Here is a 20,771-nt window from a genome sequence, read left to right on the forward strand (position 1 = left end):
AAGAGTTCCTGATCAATTTATATAATTGCAACTCCGACAGCTTTTTCTTAGTAGCTGACGAGCATATGGTAGATCATTCAGCTACATTTAGTTTTCAAATCGAAACGCGTCATATATTTAGCATAGCATATTTAGCATAGTATTGCATAGCACAAAACGTGGATGGAGTTACAAAGATCATCAATATTTACAACAACAAAGATACACTGATCTCCACACACCTGGCCAAGTCTTTGCAAGCCTTTTTATTTTATAAAGAATTAATTGGAAAGATCTCACCAAGTTCCATCTTGTCGTATGACCGCACCCATGCCTCGATTTCTTCCCATTTCTGCGCAAAATTATTTACTCGTGGCAATTGATCCTTTGCTACTGGGTGACACAATTTCTTTAATTTTCGATCAATATTTGTTTTCCGCACCGAACAACAAACTCCTGGCAAGGAATCTTCCAAATCTAGCCGAGCACCTGCTCGGTTACTTTTCGCGAAAAGTCTAAGTCTAAAGTCCAACAATCGTATATTTTTAATTAAATTTCAAGCTTATGTGAACTCCGACACTGCTTCTAGTTTCAAATGTAGTGATTTGAAGTCATAATTTCTGTAATAACACTTCTACTCAGACAATAATCTATTTTACATGACAATTCCGAAGTATTTTGACGAGCTCGAGTATTTCCGGCAACCTTAGACCGTTCGCAATGCTGTTTTATTTTGTATGGCGAGTTTTAAAATTTTTAAAACTCGCCATACAAAATAAAACAGCATTGCGAACGGCCTTAGTACTCTTAAGTTGATAATGCTCTTGAAACAATGGATTTTGATCTAAAAAACATGTCTTGAAGCTTTTCGGTGATGATTTTGACTCCGACAACACTGCCAACATTGATACAAAACATTCGTTATCACATAGGTTACACGTAGCGTTTGCAGCGAAATTATTATATCCCAATTCCGAGTTTTTGTGAACTCCGACAACATGGTTTTCGTTGTAACACAGTGTAACGCAGTGATCGTTCACTTTAACCCATATTTTTCCCAACATTGCATTACGACGTGAACTCCGACAAGCTTTCTAAACCATCCTAAACTTTCATGGCGTTCTCAACTCTCCTCCAAATCAAAATCTCGCTTCACCGATCACAATTCACTTTATTCGACAACCCTAAAACCCCTTCTGACCCCACTCCCGACTCCCCCCAACACCACTCGCCACCGTCGTCATCAGCGTCGTACTTGGAAAAAGCTGCATCATCTCCGTATTGGTACTGGCATCACTTTTCCTGCGCCGGGTTCCCACCCAACCACAACAGCACTTCCTCCCAACAACCTCCACCAATCGCCCGAAACCCTGCCGAAACTTCTCGTTCATATAGCAATATATGATCGGATTGTAACAACTATGCGACATAGCCAACCAGTGGAACAGGAACCACAGGTACGGCAGCGGGCGCCAGTCCGGATCCAGCGGGATCAGCATGAAGATGTTGAAGGGCAGCCAGCACACGGTGAACACCGCCACCACCGTGATCATCATCTTGATCATTTTGCGCTTGGAGGCGAGGATGCGGCGATCGCGCCCCTTGACGGACTCGCCCGGCGGCGTCTTGGCCCAGACTTTGCACGCGATCTGGACGTAGGTGGTGATGAGGACCAGGAGCGGTACCAGGAATTGGAGCGTCATCAAGGTGATGGAGTAGCTGTGATCGGAGTGGTCGTCGGGCCAGACTTCGGTGCAGATCGAGAGGTCGCAGGCGTCGTAGAACTCGGTCGGTTGGATGAGGGTGGAGAATACGGGGATCGGAGCGGCGGTGACCAGGGCTCCGGCCCAGACCAGAAGGATGAGGATCCTGGCAAGGCGTTTGGTGACTCTGGGTTTGAAGGGCCACATGATGGCCAGGTAGCGATCGGCACTGATCGCGATCATGGTGTAGGCGCTGACGAGGACCGAGATGGCCTGGGAGTAGTTGACGATGCGGCAGATGACGGCGCCGAAGGGCCAGTACTGCAGGACGAAGATCGACACGAACGAGAACGGGATGCAGAAGATGGTCATGAGCATGTCGCCGAGGGCGAGGTTCGCGATGAACAGGTTCGTCACGGTGTTCATCCGGGGCAGGAGGTGTACCACGAGATAGACGGCCACGTTGCCGACGATCGAGGTCAGGAAGATCGCGCTGTACGCCAGGTAGATCAGGATCTGGAACCGAAGGGACGCGATCCCTTGCGGGATGTAGGACGAACCGTCGCAATCGAACTGTAGGGAGGTATCGTTGTCCTCGGATATTCGAGTCCCGTTTTCGATCCAAACGGTGTCGTCGTTGGTGGAATTCATCGCGGAAGAGAGGCTTTTGTCGCGGACGGCGGCTCAATTGGCACTGCTGGTTGTCCCACCTGGAGATTGTTTTGCGCGCTTGGTGCATCATCCCAAACGGTAGCATATCGGTGTCAAACGATCTTCTTGTTAGCACGTAGACGACACTAAGTCTCCGCGCGCCGGGATTTGATCGCGATCGCCTCTGGTTGTTGTTTGTCTCCCGTTTCCTTTCAAATGGTGATTAGTGGGCGATCGGGCAACGTGCCCTTGCGGCGACAGTGAGTTAAAATTCCGCTGTCCCAGGTGACGCACAAGATTTGCCCATTTTTTGGGGGTGATCGCGTGATCTTCGTTTTTTGGCTGTAGAAGAAGTGTCGATCGCAATTGCAATTCGGTGTCTGCAGTGGGTGTGATCGAGCCCCGAAGTGGAAGGCAATGTAGATCGATCGACGAAGGGTTTTCACGCTAAAGTGTGATGCACGTGATCCCGCTCATTCAGTGCAGCCTCGCTCAAAGGTATTTCAATTCGAAGATTAACTTGCAAATATTCTTGGCAAAGTTGTAGAATAGGCTCCTAAAGTCCTATCTAGATTCTTGTTTTAAACCACAATATATGGTACAAGATTACACATTTACTCATTTTTTGACGTTTTTATTAACCGTAGTTGAAAATATATAATTTTTATTTTTTTATTTTTTTGTCTCGTCCCTAGCTTATAACACATAGTTTGAGTGATTTTTTTTCACCGTGTATGTCAGATAGGAACATTTTTTAATTTCCAGTGCGAAAAATGTCGAGCTCCGTCACACAAGGTTGACCTCAAGTGTCAAAGTAGAACTATTTACCATTTTACTTATTTCGAATTTTCTCATTATTCCTTTGTTTTTCAAGTTCGAGTAAAGTACAATTCCGATTAGAATACCATGCTTGATCGTATTATTCGTCTGTAGAGGCCGCAAGGTTGAAGACGGTGTAATTGTCTTATTCTCAATATAAGCGAGATTTCGTCTTTAATTTTAGGACCCTATTTTAGTATAAGTAGAATGCATTTTCGCTAACGTTTGGTAGAGTTTGGCAACCAATGAGCGAAAACCTGGCAACCTAGCCAGGCGTAAGCGTTGCCAGAAATGTTAATCACACTGGTCAGCTGTCAAATTCAGATTGAATCGCATACGAGTCAAACGCAACTGAACCGATTAAGTAACACATTGTAATCGTGACCCTTTGTTCTGTCATCGAACTAAACAAAGTCACCGACCTTCCTCTACATTCGAACACCATTCCCTAATCCGGGAAGGGAACTTCCATTCTTCTCTACTGTCCCTCTTTCTGGGCTTAGCAGCGATTCATTTACGCTTCGCTAGATTCCATTCGGATTCGACGCAACGCGCAGCCTACTAAGTCCCCGCCGGCGTCGCGTTGCGTCGCGTCGCCTCTCTTCGCCGTTTGTCAACAGGGGGGCGAAATATTTGAACGGCCTACTGCGAGGAATGCAGGCAGAAGCAGAAGTGTCCCATTGTTTCCCGCCTCGGCCGAATCCGAATTGTCCATCGTCATTTGAATCACTAAGTAGCACCTGCTGTGTTGCTATTGCGACCGAAAAAGGGCGTGCGTATTCTAGTTTTAGCGTGCGATCGCGAAACCATGAGTTCGATGAACAGCGTTTGCTGTGCTACGTCAGAATCCGCTTCGCAAGCGCGCGTACAGTTAATGAATCGCACTTTTCCACCTCCTCGTCTTGTTCCCACCACGAACCTAATTTGCATGTAATGATAATTCGAACGGATTCGCTCCGGTTCTACCATCTCCGCCCGTTTAGAACTGTAATGAATAGGTTCATTCATTCTTGGTTGTTGCCCGGTTTGCGCGCAGAATGGAAACCAAACGGTGCGCGAAGACTCCGACAACACTCGGCGGACACCGTCATTCATCGTGTATTAACATTCTAATGAGAAACATGGCGACGATTAACGTTGCTAGACCAATATTCTGGTCACCGCCGTTCTGGTCGTGACGAGTAGGGATGTTCAAGTTTGGAATTGTGTCGATGTTTTGCCATAACAATTGAACATTAGATCAACAGGTGAGATTGTTCTAGATTGATCGATTAAATGTTGGAATCTTCTCACTTGCGCATCCCTACATACTCGTCTGATCGCAGTAGGCTCGCTATACCGTTGTCACCGTCGCTCGCACGCAGGAAGAGCTGCTCCAGTAAATAATTAGCATTCCTTTTGTCCGAGTCAAAATTTCGTCATATCCCTCGCTGCCTTTTCGCTTCGCAGGTTCACAGCTAACAAAGTTCTGCATAATGCGTGTGTTTCAGCGCTTCGAGCTCTATGCGTTTGATTTTGAGTGCTGTCGACACCTGATTAGAATATGAATGTGACCGAACCGCGTATCATACCGACGACCGACTCCGACGAAAATGGAAAAGAATGGCCCTCTTCCGGACTGATTCCGTTGTTGGCGGAGTGTCGAAATCGTTCGAACTTCCTTCTTTGGGGAGGCAATCCGCTTTGGAGCAGTTGTTGATACCTTTATATGCAAGATTCAGTTTTAACAGCAATAAAAGTAGCTGTGTTTTCAGTGATTTTTTGATAAGTTTTTACACTGCAGATTTCCTTCAGTGTAAACTGCCTACTGTTCTGCGAAGATGAACACTGACCGACAGTCTTCCTTCATTACGTGGTTTGACAATTCTAAGGTCACACTGACAGTTCTACATGAGTAGGACAAAGGCGGCCTTGGTTTTTGTCAGTTTGACAGATAACGCATAAGTGCGTTATCTGTCAAAGTGACTTGAATTCTGCCAATAATTTTCTTCGTGCAATGAAGAATTTGTCAGTTCCAAACTCTATCCGGATGTCGTTGCTGAGCACCGTCTGCAAGCTCCAACAGTTGATGCAACCTCTGTACTGATTCCGCAAACAGCTTCAGGTCATCCATAAAGAAAGTGTGCGTTGTTATTGTGTTGATGCTGAGAGTTCTGGACCGCAAGACAGCTGTACCATTGGTAATTTGTAGGGAACACATCCACATCGTTTGCTGCCTTACGTCTACCTTGTACAACTGCAGTACCTTGAGAAGGTGCGAGTGCGGAACTGAGTCGTACGCCTTCTTGTAGTCGATGTACACCATGCTCAAGTTCCTCTGCTTTTCGGTGGCTTGACCCACAATGTCTGCATCTGTGATGACCTGATCTTTGCAGTCTACGAGTTTTTGCGACACCCTATTCGTTCTTCAGTCATCACGTTATTGGCATCGCAGTTGGCTTGTATCCTCCTCGCTATAGGGCACTGCACTGTTTTGATCTTGTATGGGATTTTGACGTTTCTTTTCCTTGTTGCTTACAAAATTTCTGTAAGAGTGAAGGAGAAGGAGAGAGTTCCATGCAGTGCCCTATTACCGTCGACAGCATCTTGTACATATGGACTATGAAGGCACATTATTGGTCTGTTATTTGGCCTGTTTCAGCTGTGCTGTGGCTCTTTGGCAGACGGTATCCCTGGTAATGAACTCTGGCAGCTTCTGGGTCTTTCAGCACCTAATTCGGGTCCTGGTACAGTCCAATTTCTGGTACACTGGTAACTGGTTACTGCGACCGCAGTCATGCCTCCAACTCCATTACACTGCTGTTCTTCTTCTGGCAACCACATCCTTGAACTGTGAGGCGTCACCAATCTCCGGAAGGCCTTCTCCAAAATCAGGCTTGTCGTTTCGGACGCTGTTGTAGAATTCCCTTTCGTTAATGTTAAACATCAGGTTTTGTTCCTTCCGCTTCAAACATTCTCCATAACGTCGCAATCGTTTTGCAAGAGCACTCAAACGCTGTATTAGGGTGTCAAGCATCTCCGTAGTGTTGACTTCTGTGAGATCTCGGATGTAGGAATTTGATTGAAAGTTCTCGATGAGAATCGTCCAGAGCAGCGACCCGATGCACTGCAATACTTCTGACGTGTTCGAACGCTGACCGCAGAAAGAGGAAGAGGAACGCTCTTGGCCTGCTTTGATCTCGTTAGCAACTGTCAGTCGATAGCGTAGGCGTTACCCCGGTGGGAAATTTGTATGCGTTATCAATCGTCTGTTGACATACTGAGGGGCAAGACTCTAAACACACCGAGAAATATTCATTGTCAGACAACGGAATTCTGCTAGCTTCCGAGTTTCAGCAACATGATGAACTAGCCTCGTTATTTGATCGATTTCCTTTGATTGTGCTGTGTTATTCGACCAACTTTGGAACTTTCTGAAGGATTCTCAACAAGAATTTCTGCAGACTCCTGGGAGGTTCCTGTGGAGTTTAGGATTTCTCTGGGAAGGAATCACCCCTCACGTGCAGCACACACAACTTACCCAGGCTGACGTTGGTTCGCAAGTGGCAAGAGTGAACGCGGTTGGGTGACGCCTGGAGTTGTTGCTACGCAAGCAGGGATGCTAACATTGTCTGCTTGACAGTTCGCATCATATTCAAATGCGCTATATCGCCTGCTGTGATCATTCTCTTTATCACAGCTTTATTCAGTACATCTTATATCTCACAGTTCCCAGCAGGCATTCTTGGAAGAGTCTCTGGAAGAAGTTCCTGGGAAAACCACTGGGAGAATTCCTGGTGAAACCATTGAAAACATTCAGGGATGAGTCACAGTTGGAATTCCTGAAGAAATCCGAGGAGAAATAGCTGTAGGAATCGCAATATCAATTCCTTAACAAATCCTATCCAAAATTGCATGAAATTCCCAGTTGGAACTCTCAAAGGAATCCCAAGAGGCATTTCTGAATGATTTCCGAGAGGGACTACTTGAAGAGTTCTTGAAATATTCCCTGGGAAAGCTTTTGAAAGAACTTCTGACGGAACATTGCATTGTCATGTCTAATATACTTGAGAAGCAGTTTAGAACCATCATAAACCCGAAAAAAGACAAATACTAAGACAATTGGCATTTTGTGACATGGTGTTCTTAGCCTTCTGTCGAGCCGTCTGCTGTAGTGAACCCGTAGGCTTTCGATACACCTTGGAATACGAAAAAGCCATGAACTAGTTTTATGACGGTTCTCAAAACGTTTTTAAAGCTGCAGTTGTTGGTCCGTCAGCTTAGATTGATTTCGATATTTCTCTTATACCTCTCGAATTTTGTACCATAATTTCTCTCAACCAGGATCCCAGGAAGAACTCCGGTAGCTGTTGCTCTCCAAGTAATTCCTGAGGTAATCCCTGAACAAATCTCGGAAGGAACTCCGTCGGAAAGGAATCCCGATTCGGGTTAAAATCCTACAATCAGAGAGAACAGTCGGGAGAAGTTCCAGGAGGACCGATTGAAAAATGCGGGGAGAAGCCTCTAGTAGACATTCCAGGAACACCTCTAAGCAATATCCCGGGAATTTCATGGATTTCTCAAAGTTTTGGCGTAGAATTCATCTAGAAAGTTCTGCAAAGCTTCTCTCTGATCATTTTCCAATAATTTCAGAATTTTTCAAGCAACAACTTCATGCGAAATATCTTAAATATCTTTCGAGGGATCTCCGAAAGTATCCATGAAAAATTCTAAAGGACCATTTATCAGAGAAATAATGGTAAATAGTCCTTTAGAGCATTTCAAGGATTCTTTCGGAGATTCTTCGAGAGATATTTGATGGATTCTTCCATTGGAGGATCCAGGGATTCCTCCAGAGATTTTTTTTTTCGAGAAACTGCTCCAGAAATTCTTCCCAGGAATTCCTAGCTCCCAGGAATTGATGGCTCCTGTTACACTTCACAGGTGTATGCCTCTTTTTATGGAATGTTCGGCGATCTCTTTGAAGATTCGTTCGCGAAACTCCGGAAATACTCCCCGGGGTTTCTCTGGGGGATTGATCGAGAGATTTCTCAAAAAAAAACCTACAGAATTTTTCCAAAAATTTCTCCAAGGATTCCAAGAACTTCCCGTTCACCCATGAACTTTTTGAGGGGTGTTTAATGGATTCTTTCGTTATTTTTCAGGGATTCTCCAGGCTTTTGTTTGGAGGGATTTTCTGATGGATTTCTTCAGGGACTTCGCCAGGCATTGGCCTGGAAATTTATCCTGGTAATTCTCCAGTGAGTTTCTCAAAAACTCCAAAAGTTTCTTCGGAGAGCCTCAAGAATCTCATTCAGCGCTTCTGCCAAAGGATTAGATCAGAAATTCCGTTAGAAATTGGATGACCTATTGAAAAAGTGACGGGAGAAGCTCTAGTAGACATTCCAGGATGTCCTCTAAGGAAAATCCAAGGTATTTCATGAATTTCTCAAAGTGGTCTAGAATTTGGCAAGATAGTTCTCCAAAAATTCTATCTGAACATTTTCCAAGAAATTACCTTGAAGGTTTTCCTGGAGTTCCTCACTAGACAACACCTAATCTTAGATATTCCTTCGTGTACTCTTTTAGAGATTTCTCGATAGATATTTGAGAGATTCTTCCATTGGTGGATCCAAGAACTCCGGCAGAGATTTATTGAAAATCTCCTCCAGGAATTTCTCTAGAACAGACGGCTCCTGTTGAACTTCTAAACTCTTCTTTATGGATTTTTCAGGGATATCAGCAAAGATTGGTGCGTGATTCTATGCATTCCACAGGGAATTCTTGCAGAAGTTTTTGCAGGTTTTGGTCCAGACATTTGCCCAGAAATGTCTACAGAACTTTTCTAAGAATTTCTTCAAGAAGTCCAAGAACTTCCCGTTCTTGCATGGACTTTATGATGGATTCTTCCGATATTTTCCAAGGATTCTAAGGTAATCTTTCAATTTCATCGTTTCAGGCCAATTTGCCACGTGTTTGGAATCTCAAATCATATCGATTCGAGGCGACGAGCTTTGTGATCTAGTAACTATCACTTCCGATTCGGATGCAGAAATGGAAACTAGAAACAAATATCAAAACAACATATTATCACGATACAGGGAACATTACAATAATCCTTTTTATACATCTTGAATAGGATTTTACTTATTGATCTCTATAATTTGATGCTCGTCGCATTAAAGAACGATTTATATCTATATCTTCAATAAAGTATAGTGAAAGATATATTATGTTTCAATTGCTAAACAACCATTCGATCAACAGTGTTTGTATTGATATCAATTCTGCTGCTACCATTTACTATAACGTCATTTTACAGTTATACATTGTTTTATTTTGCGAAACGCATAAGCAACAACAAAAAAACGTTAATACTACTGCATTGCTCTAAGTTCTGTATGAACAAATTTCCAAAATGTTGCTGTCAAGACATGTGTTACATTGTGACTTATTGTTATTGTAACATCACCCACCATTTACCATTTCGTTTATGGTACCAATCAATGCCATACAGTAAATTGATTGTAATACAGCGCTGCAGTTTTTATGGCAAACCTGTTGTAAAAAAATGCGCCATAACAATAAGTTCAATTGTAATTTTATAGTTTTTTTTTCATTCGGGAAAATCGAGTGACTCGGATCCGAGAACGGAAGTCCGAAACATACGGTGTTTTCAAAACCAATCTGCTACGGTGAAACCCTTTCTCCGGTTTCTTCTACTTCTCCTCCTTCACCTCATCCTCATGTTATTGTTCCGCACAAACGGCAAAGAACGAACGAAGCATCTTCTGTTACTGCTACGTACCACCATACGATACGACGATACAGTAAACAGTAATTAAGTGGAAGCATATGGTCGAAACAACAATTGGCTGGAGAAACAGCCGAACCGAAAAAAAGAGGAACAACGAAACACTTGTAGCAGCGAATTCGCGCGCATCATTTCCTCCCGGGACCGGGACCGGGAGGAGGTGGAGCACAGGTCTTCCTTTCCGTTCCTTTCGTTCGTTTCGCGTACCACCGTCCGTCCTTTCCTAGGGGGAGGAGGAATTCTTTCCGGTCGATTCTTCGCTTCCATCAGATGATGATGACTGCTCGCGCTGCTTGTTACACGTTATTAACGGACCTGGCTGCTAGAGGTCAACCGAACGAAGGAGGCGCAGCGCAGAGACCCATTTTCTTCGTCGCGTAGCAACGCAACGCAACGCAGTGTTTTGCATGTGTCAAAAGGTTTCCCCGAAATTCGGGCGCGAAGAAACGGTGGCTAGCTCCACTTCCACTTCCACTGCATCTGTACCTCTGCTAGTCAAGGTAGAGTAGCAAGCAGGTAGCTGTGCCTGCATGCCGTCAGTTGTTTTGGGGCGCAATTATCCAATTTCGTCGTATGGCGCGTTACCTATTCGACAACCGGCTGTTCTTCCAAGTGCGCGCTGCGCAGTCGGCGTTAAACGGTTCGCCAGCATCTGTCCGCCAAAAAGGAGGTCAAACTGTGCGGCTTTTTGTTTCTAAAAAGGCTAAGTTGCGCACCTACTCTCTCTAATCACCTTGGTTTGCATCTGTCAAAGATGGGTCATCCCTCGCGATTCGAGTTTTGATTCGAACGGAAGATTGCTTTGATTGATCTCTGTTCAAGGAAAGAAATTTTCGAATTTTTCATTGTTGTCATCGGATTCCTCTGTTGCTGCTGCTGCGATCGGATTGCCTGGCCTGGAAACCGGTTTTTATGTGCTGCTTGTGCAACCCGTTCGCTGGAACGTCAGTTATGCACCGCTTCCCCATGCTTGGAGACCCACCAAGAACGGTGCTTGCCACACATATTCGTTCTTTGCGATGGCCCTCGGTGGTGGTCATTTTTCCGTCGCACTTGACAACCCTAACGAAGTAGGCCAACAAAAGATTCGTCCGGTGAAGCGACGAACCCGTAATCCATCAAGGTTGAATCCGGTATGAGATTCTGATTGAATCCCAATTGGATTCCTACCAGATTTGCATGTTTCATTTTATCCGTTTGCTGATTTGAGTCCTATTAGATCTCTTCTAGCAGTAATGATTAGATTCTAATGAGAAAACCCGACTTCGGCCATGTCCTCACAGCTTGAACAACACTTGCTTCCCTGTGTTGTCTGTCAGGAAACAGCTTACTTGGATTCTAATCGTTTCCATAATTATTCAGTGTCCCTCTAGCCTGACACAACTTCCGCTACGTTCGTCCGCTACGTGCCATTGAGTCACCCCTCGGCGAAACCTTCACCGAGACGTTGTTGGTGACAAACGCACAACGCTGCGAAGCAGCGATTACCTGCTCTAGGTACTGTTGAGTTGCAATCAACGTGCAACTAGTTTGCCTCCACGGCAACTCCGCAAGTCCGGTCGCCACATCGTCAAGGAAGAACACCGCGAAAAAAAACGGAACTCTTTTCTCGAAGCACTGCTCTGCAGCCCCCTCGGCGCAGTTAACATGTTCCGGACATGTTGCCAGCCTAGTACGTAGCTAGAAGGCCTGTGTGTGATTCGCCAACCAACAACGACAGCCTGAAAAGCAAGCAGCAATCTGCATATCAAGGTTCCGCCGCTTGCTCGCAACGCGCAAGGAAGGCGACACCACACGAAGGCAAACTACTACTAGACTACTAGAAGTAGGCGGCTGCTCATGCTTCACCATTCGTCGCCGTCGTCATGGCGATATTGACAATGAAAAATCCAAGTTCGCGACGGGGCGCGGCGCTCCGCCACCACGTCGCACTGCGCGTCGCGTCGCTTGATTTGGTTTTCTCGGCCTACTGCGATGCGAAGGCAGCAGTAGGCCAGATTCTGTGTTTTTTTTTTCGCACGCACGCTCGCAGGCTGACCAGGCTTATGCAATTCGATCGAGGGGTGTGCAGCAGTGCGCATTGATGGCGGCAGTGACGGGCGAGGATGAGGAGGATCACCGTTGGAAGGAAGGAAGGAAGGAAACTGCGTTGCCTGACGCTGCGCTGGTCCAGCAGCGGTTCAGCGCGATCGTGTGTGGGCTTGGGCTAGCGGTGACGTTGACTGCGCGCGATGGACGATGGCCGTTTTTGTGATAAAATTTTTAATGTAGGTCGAGCGGTTGTGGCGTATTCTTTGAATATTATAATGCGGAAGGGATGTCCGATTACGATCGATCGATTAAGGTATCGAGTTAATCGAAACTATCGACTAGTGACTAGTTCCGATGCCGAAGGCGTCAGTAGTTTAATGACCGAGTGGAAGATCATAGGGTTTGTCTTATATCCGCGTTATTAAAGTGGAACCTTACAAATGCTCTATTTCATGCTTCGTCAATAAAACATAACACTACAAATGTACAATGACTGTTACCCAGACGGATATCAATATCCGAATACAATACGAATACAATACAAATACAATATAAATACAATATAAATACAATATAAATACAATACAAATACAATATAAATACAATATAAATACTATACAAATACAATATAAATACAATACAAATACAATACAAATACAATACAAATACAATATAAATACAATACAAATACAATACAAATACAATACAAATACAATACAAATACAATACAAATACAATACAAATACAATACAAATACAATACAAATACAATACAAATACAATACAAATACAATACAAATACAATACAATACAAATACAATACAAATACAATACAAATACAATACAAATACAATACAAATACAATACAAATACAATACAAATACAATACAAATACAATACAAATACAATACAAATACAATACAAATACAATACAAATACAATACAAATACAATACAAATACAATACAAATACAATACAAATACAATACAAATACAATACAAATACAATACAAATACAATACAAATACAATACAAATACAATACAAATACAATACAAATACAATACAAATACAATACAAATACAATACAAATACAATACAAATACAATACAAATACAATACAAATACAATACAAATACAATACAAATACAATACAAATACAATACAAATACAATACAAATACAATACAAATACAATACAAATACAATACAAATACAATACAAATACAATACAAATACAATACAAATACAATACAAATACAATACAAATACAATACAAATACAATACAAATACAATACAAATACAATACAAATACAATACAAATACAATACAAATACAATACAAATACAATACAAATACAATACAAATACAATACAAATACAATACAAATACAATACAAATACAATACAAATACAATACAAATACAATACAAATACAATACAAATACAATACAAATACAATACAAATACAATACAAATACAATACAAATACAATACAAATACAATACAAATACAATACAAATACAATACAAATACAATACAAATACAATACAAATACAATACAAATACAATACAAATACAATACAAATACAATACAAATACAATACAAATACAATACAAATACAATACAAATACAATACAAATACAATACAAATACAATACAAATACAATACAAATACAATACAAATACAATACAAATACAATACAAATACAATACAAATACAATACAAATACAATACAAATACAATACAAATACAATACAAATACAATACAAATACAATACAAATACAATACAAATACAATACAAATACAATACAAATACAATACAAATACAATACAAATACAATACAAATACAATACAAATACAATACAAATACAATACAAATACAATACAAATACAATACAAATACAATACAAATACAATACAAATACAATACAAATACAATACAAATACAATACAAATACAATACAAATACAATACAAATACAATACAAATACAATACAAATACAATACAAATACAATACAAATACAATACAAATACAATACAAATACAATACAAATACAAACTTAGACTTAGATTTTCCTGCAGCTGTTATCCGGCGAAAATGAGCTCCGCCATATCCTCCCCTACCAAGAACCGTTGATTCGCTTCTTCAACCAACAGCGAGTCACACCTTAGACGTGAGACTGACCTTTTCGGATGACAGTTCTGGAAGCATAACAGGGAAACCCTCTGGGAGAAATCCCGAGAGATACTCTTGCGGAAATATTGGAAGGAACTCCAGTAGAAATCCCAGAAACACATCGTACAAATCCCCAAAGCAACACCGGTTAAATCTCTGAAGGAACTTTGGGCAGGAGATCCGGAAAAGCCACTGGATGAGAAATCCAGAAAAAAAAACCTGACAAACCTTCAGGAATAAAAACCGTGAGAAAAGGGAGGAGTACGTAGAAAAAATCTTGGACAGAGACCCCGGAAGAAATTCTCAGTGTAATTTCGAAACGCATTCTGGATAGATTTCTAAGTAAATTCCTTTACAAATCTCTGAAGGAACTCCTAGTTATTGAAACATTTCAGGCCAAACATTTCAATAGGTCCTCTCTGCATTTGAGAGGCTCTCTTTGTTCACTTTCTCTTTCAATTATTGCAATGTAATGGTACACTTTTCAACTATTTTTGCAGTACAAATCAAAAGACGATTGTTTTGACCATCGTTCAATGCAAGGAGACAATCATAATACAAATAAACAGCTGAGATATTAACGAAAGAGAGGGAAACCAAAGAGAGCCTCTCTGCTGCAGATAGGACCTTTAGACATGTTTGGCCTGATTTCTTGAGATTACATGTTTCCTCCAGTGCACTGTTCCAGTGGTGTCTCGTAACCTCATTCATCACATGCAATTTTAAAGAATTTACGATCAAAATCAATTGGGTTATAGAGCATTTTAATAGAAATTTACAAAAATACAATTCATGGTATGGTCCATACCATAAGATGTTTGTTCGTGGTATGGTTACTGTACAAGTTATAATAAATTCGTGGTCGGATGGTTTGGGTTTGAAAAACTGAATTATTCACTTCCACTGCCTTTCAAGTATGATAACACTAATGGTAACGATAACTTGGTATTTTTGGGAGGATCTCCGGATGGAATTCAACATCTCTGAAAGCATATCGTAAAACCTTCTGGAAGAAATCTCGGCAGGTACTCCTTTACAAGCCTTGTCTAAAAATCCGGCAGGTAACCTTGGAGGGATTCTGGCGGAAATACCTGGAACAACTCTCACAAATCCCTGAAGGAACACCGAAAAAATCTCGGAAGAATCTCTGGATGACAAATCCATTAAAAAAATTCCAACAATCCTTCAGGAATGAGGAACCGCGAGAACTTAAATAAGAATAAGAACTTAAAAGAGAATTGCGGGAGAAATCCTCAGAGGAATTCCGCAACGAATTCCGGGTAGATTTCCAATCAAATGCTTGAACCAATCTGAAGGAATTCCTAATCCCTGAAACAGTTCTCAGAGTTCACATATTATCTCCAGGGTTACCCAGTATCCAGTGCTGTCTCTTAGTGTCCTCACTTTTACCCTGTTCATCGACCCGGAAACATGCAATTCTCGCGTTTAGTATCATACAGGCGTATCTACAATGATCGATTTCTCTTCATCGATTTTCTCTTCGGATTATTCCGGAAAATACGATCAATATTCGGATGATCTCTCGGTGTATTTCGGTAAATGCCGACTAGGACTAGCTTCTAAAACTATAAAAATGACCGAAAATGGTTTGCCGGCCAAGTTATTAACCAACGAGAAAATCGATGAAGAGAAATCAATCATTGTAGATACGCCCGTATGATACTAAGCGCGAGAATTTCAAAGAATCTACGAACAGCTAGATTTAGGGTTGAAGAATCGCCACTGCTAGTATCCATCAGACTAGCCGAGACAATCCCGATACGTTTTCAAATTAGAAAATTTTAAAAATACAATTGATGGTATCGTCCATACCATAAGATGTTTGTTCGTGGTATGGTTATTATACTTATTATAATACCTTCAAGTTCGGATGGTTTAGGTTTGAGAAACTAAATATTTCACTTCCACTTTCTTGTCAAGTATGATAACACTAATGGTAACGATAATTTCGGATTCATTTTGGATGAAATCTCGGGAGGAACTCCTGTAGAGGCCCCGTGTAAAATCCAGCAGACGTTCTTGGAGGAATTCTGGCAAAAATAACTGGAACAACTCTCACAAATCCCTGAAGGAACAATGCACAAAATCTCCGAAGAAACTCTAGGAGTAAATCCGGAAAAAGCTCTTGATGAGCAACATCCAATAGGGAAGTAGAACCATCTCGACAGCGGTCCTATTTTGGACACTTTTCTGCTATAACCCAGCCAATACTGAACCAATTGACACAATTTTTGAAACGCGATGAGATAGGTATAGTATCTAGCCGTGTACAAAATTTCAAGTCAACTGGTTTTGAATTTCCTGAGTTATAGCGAAGAGTGCCCAAAATACCGGCCGCTACCCTAATTGTCGTTTTGTTCAGAAAACTCAAGAATTTACACTTGTTAAACAGCTAGATTTGACGTTAGGGAGTAGCCACTGCCAGTATCCATCGGACTAGCCGAGACAATCAGTACCGCCCGTTTTTATTGGAAATTTACAAAAGATACAATTCATGATATCGTCCATACCATAACATGTTTGTTTATACGAGTTATAACAAATTCATGGTTTCCGAGCCTTCCAAATAAACGAAGTATCCATCGGACTAACCGAGACAATGAGTACCACCCGTTTTTATTAAATTTTTTAAATACAATTCATGGTATCGTTCATACCATAAGATGTTTGTTCGTGGTATGGTTATTATCAGTGGCGTCTCGTAACCTCACTTTTTACCTGTTCAACGACCTTAAAACTTGCATTTGCGGAGAATTCAGAATCAGAAATATATTGAAAATAGACGGAAACGGCTTTTCTTGTCAATTTCTACTAATTGCAAGCCATTTTGTTGTGAAAAGTCAAGAATTTACATTCGTTGAACAGGTAGATTTGAGGTTAGGGAATCGCCACTGGTTATTATACAAATTATAATATACTGATGGTTTTTGGGTTCGAAAAACTATATTATTCATTTCCTTTCAAGTACATATGATAACACGTACGGTAATGATAACTTATGTGGTAACTATAATGTTACTTAACATATTTTGAATACCATCTCGCGTTTAGTGTCGTACGGGCGCATCTGCAATGATCGATTTTCTCTTTGGATAATTTCGAGAATTACGATCACTTTTCGGATGTGGATCTCTTTGTGTAGTCTGGTAAAATACAACTAAGAAGACTAGCGTCTTCAACAACAGACACAACCGAAAATGATTTGCCTCCATGTTATCAACCAAATATGATGGTCGATGATGAGAAATCGATCATTGCAAATACGCCCTTACGGTACTACGCTCGAAATGTGCTCACAAAGAACAGATATTCAAGTGAAACTGTGTAAGGAATTGAACGATCACTTGAAAGCAAATCTGATCAAATAAATTCGTTTCGTTTTTATTGTTTTCTGTATCGTAAAGTAGATGTTATAGTGATCATAATGTAAATAATACGGTAAAATTTAGTTCAAGAAAAATTGCGCTTTTTAATGGTAACACATTTGGTCGATCACGAAATGCTTCCAATCATCAATCATCGATTTATAATCCAGTTCTTGATAACACGTATAATCATAATATGGTATTCTGTAGTATCATTGTGTGATACTGTTTCATTCAGATGGTTTGTTACGTATCGTAATAGCTATCGTATCAAATCGATTTTTCTCGAACAAATCTGAAGCATAAACCATACATTTTATTGTTTTTATATTGTTTGAAACCTTCGATGCATCAGGCCTGAATGTGCTGGTACCATACAATAACGATATACCCGAATTGACAAATACGATTCGTGGTATCGTTCAAATGATGAAAATGTTAATGAATAATAATGATACATGTAATAATAATCGTATCATAAATAATCAAGATTGAAAAAGTTGTATGATTCAGTGTTGTTATGCATCATAACTGTAACTATAACGATACCTGGGATGATTCTGCACATTTCTCGAAATCATCACTGTTCACATACTTCAGCTCAGCTTTCACCAACGTATTTTGCACTGTCGGCAGTAACGTTCAGGGCCAGCAGCTTCTGTCTACTCATTTTTCAGGGGCTATTACCTTCCCACCGACGAGAAATGGAGGATACATTCCGTAACCCCGAGAAGATTTTCTGAAATTGATTCAAAACTTTGTGCCGCTTCATGTCGCCGTTAGTGTTCCTCAAAGTTTCTGTTTTTTTTTCGATCCACAACGACAATCTTCCGATCGAAAACACGTTTAGGCAACTGCACAGTTCTTGTCTCAAAAAGTACTGAAATGTCGTGGGAATGTAAACAACGATTCGAGCTGTGGTGCCCTGGGTTGTGATAAAGTGATTATTATATGAATAATTCAGCCAACATTTTGATCGATATTGTTTGAAACCTTCAATACATCAGAACTGATAGTTCTGTTACCATACAATAACGATACACCCGAATAGACAAATACCATTCAAGGTATCGTCCAAATTATAAGGAGAGTAATGAAAGATTATGATACATTTGAATAATAATCATATCATTTCATAATCAAGATTAAAAAAGTTGTATAATTCAGTATTTTTAAGTATCATAACTCTAACTGTAACGATACCTGGGATGATTCTGGAATAGTTTTAAATAGTTCCCAATCAAATTTTAGGTGAAATTTCGACTCATTTCTCGAGCTCATCTTTCACCAACGTATTTTGCACCGACGGCAGTCGCTTTCAGGCCAGCATCGGCGAGAAATGGAGGATACATTCCGTATCCCGAGAATCCGTCCTGAAATCGATTCTAGACTCGGTGTCCCTTCATGTCGCTGTTGTTGTTGTTCCTCAAAGTTATTTCGAGTCGATTTTATTTCGATCCACAATCGATCACAATCTTCAGAACGAGAACACGTTCAGACTCCTGTACATTACGTAAGTTCATGTCTCAAAGTACTGAAATATCTTGGAAATGTAAACAACGATTCACACAATGGTACACTGGGTTGTCAGAATCTGGTAAATATCCCCACATTTGTATTTTTTAAGCCAATTAAGTTTGGTAGAATTAACAATAAGGTGATTATTACATGAATAATTCAGCCAATTTTTTGTACAAAAAAACACTTTGAATGGTGTATCGTTAACAACCCAAAATATTTCAAGAATGATTGGTGATATCATTAATACGGTACGTTGTATCGTCGACTTATATTCCGGCGTGTGATACTAAATCAATGCAGTGCCCGAGTAGAGGAAAAGAGCTCAATAATAGCATATTTTGATATGGAGATCAAAAAGTGATATGGGTTTGATTGACATAAGAGATAAAAGATCTTAAAATAAAATCAAAAATTTACTCCTGGAACATCATCATCAAATCATGTTTAGATTTTGTAAGATCTAACCAATAGCAGCGAGCTATTCGTATGATCTTGAAATATCAAATTTTGATATTGTTTAGATGTTCCAGGAACATTTTCCAGATATTATTTTCAGATCTTTTATCTCTTATATCAATCAAACCAATATCATGTTTTGATCGTCAGTATTTTACCTCTACCCGGGTGGTGCCCCGTAACCTGACTTTTTACCTGTTCATCGACCCAAAAACATGCAATTTTAAAAAAATCCTTTAAAATCAAATTGAAAATAGATGAAAACAGTTATTCTCGTCATTTTCTACAAATTACAAGCAATTTTCTTTGGAAAATTCAAGAATTTTCTGTTGTTGAACAGGTAGATTTGAAGCCAGGACAACGGATTGATTCCCCATACGCTTTATGATCATATAATCATTTCTACCATTCATCTTAAAGTTGTTCATTATCCGGTGATTGTCAAACGGATGATTGTCAATTAGGTTCGGAAAAGAATGGGGTACACGCACCAAATCATAGCTTACTACGATCCTGATGAACTATGACCGTCAAAACGTCAAAAGTTAACCAGAGAGCTTCAGATCAAACAAATCATCCGGTCCATGTAGGAGGCCATGACGGGACTTGCATCGGTCAAACAACGTTCTAAACCGGTTCACCCGTTTCGCCACCTTATAGGCCTACTGATGCCTAAGATGTCCTACAATTCAAAACGGTTGTAAACGCCTCGTTTCGATCGCACATATTGCAAGTGTGACACAAACTTGTTGGCGCAGCATTCTCGCACTCTATCCTCCAACGATAGTCCAAATAACCGACGCGATCCGGCGGCGGATGGAGAACGGAACTTGCTCGCTGCTGCGAAGCGGTCAGTTCGGAACGGGAGAAACACGTACGAACGACAACAACGCTGCGGCGATTCAGCTACAGAGCAGTTTGCAAATTACTTTTAGCGGTTTGCGCTAACACATAGAGACACACACACAGGCATCACTATCTTTGAGTGGTGAGCCCGTTCGTTCGAGTTGACGCAACGGGTATACACGAAATGCGGCCGCTTCGCGCAACACTTAGCTGCTGCAATGGCAAGGTGAGCTGCTTTGCAGCTCCCGCGCTCCTCACTCGTTCGCCTTCATCTTCGAATCCCCCTTGGTACCTCCGTGGCGCATTTCTTAATTTATTTACCTCACAGCCTACTGCCATCGCAGCATTCGAAACGGCACCCGTGCGTGGCGCATTTCAATGTCAATGGTCTCTCCCTTGTTGTTTT

At 41.0% G+C, this 20,771-nt stretch overlaps 2 protein-coding genes across 3 annotated transcripts in view; one reads left to right on the forward strand and one right to left on the reverse strand.

Annotated features, from left to right (window-relative positions):
• Positions 1-20,771, forward strand: part of LOC109433653 (transcriptional regulator ovo) — a 96,553-nt gene that overhangs the window by 50,131 nt on the left and 25,651 nt on the right. The window lies entirely within an intron of this gene.
• Positions 769-12,569, reverse strand: LOC115256458 (RYamide receptor-like). The gene has a single exon (XM_062844180.1). It carries the CDS (start codon positions 2,331-2,333, stop codon positions 1,164-1,166), a length of 1,170 nt encoding a protein of 389 aa, XP_062700164.1. The 5' UTR covers positions 2,334-12,569; the 3' UTR covers positions 769-1,163.

Source organism: Aedes albopictus, chromosome 1 (genome assembly GCF_035046485.1).
Source record: "Aedes albopictus strain Foshan chromosome 1, AalbF5, whole genome shotgun sequence".
NCBI classification, from domain to species: Eukaryota; Metazoa; Arthropoda; class Insecta; order Diptera; family Culicidae; genus Aedes; species Aedes albopictus.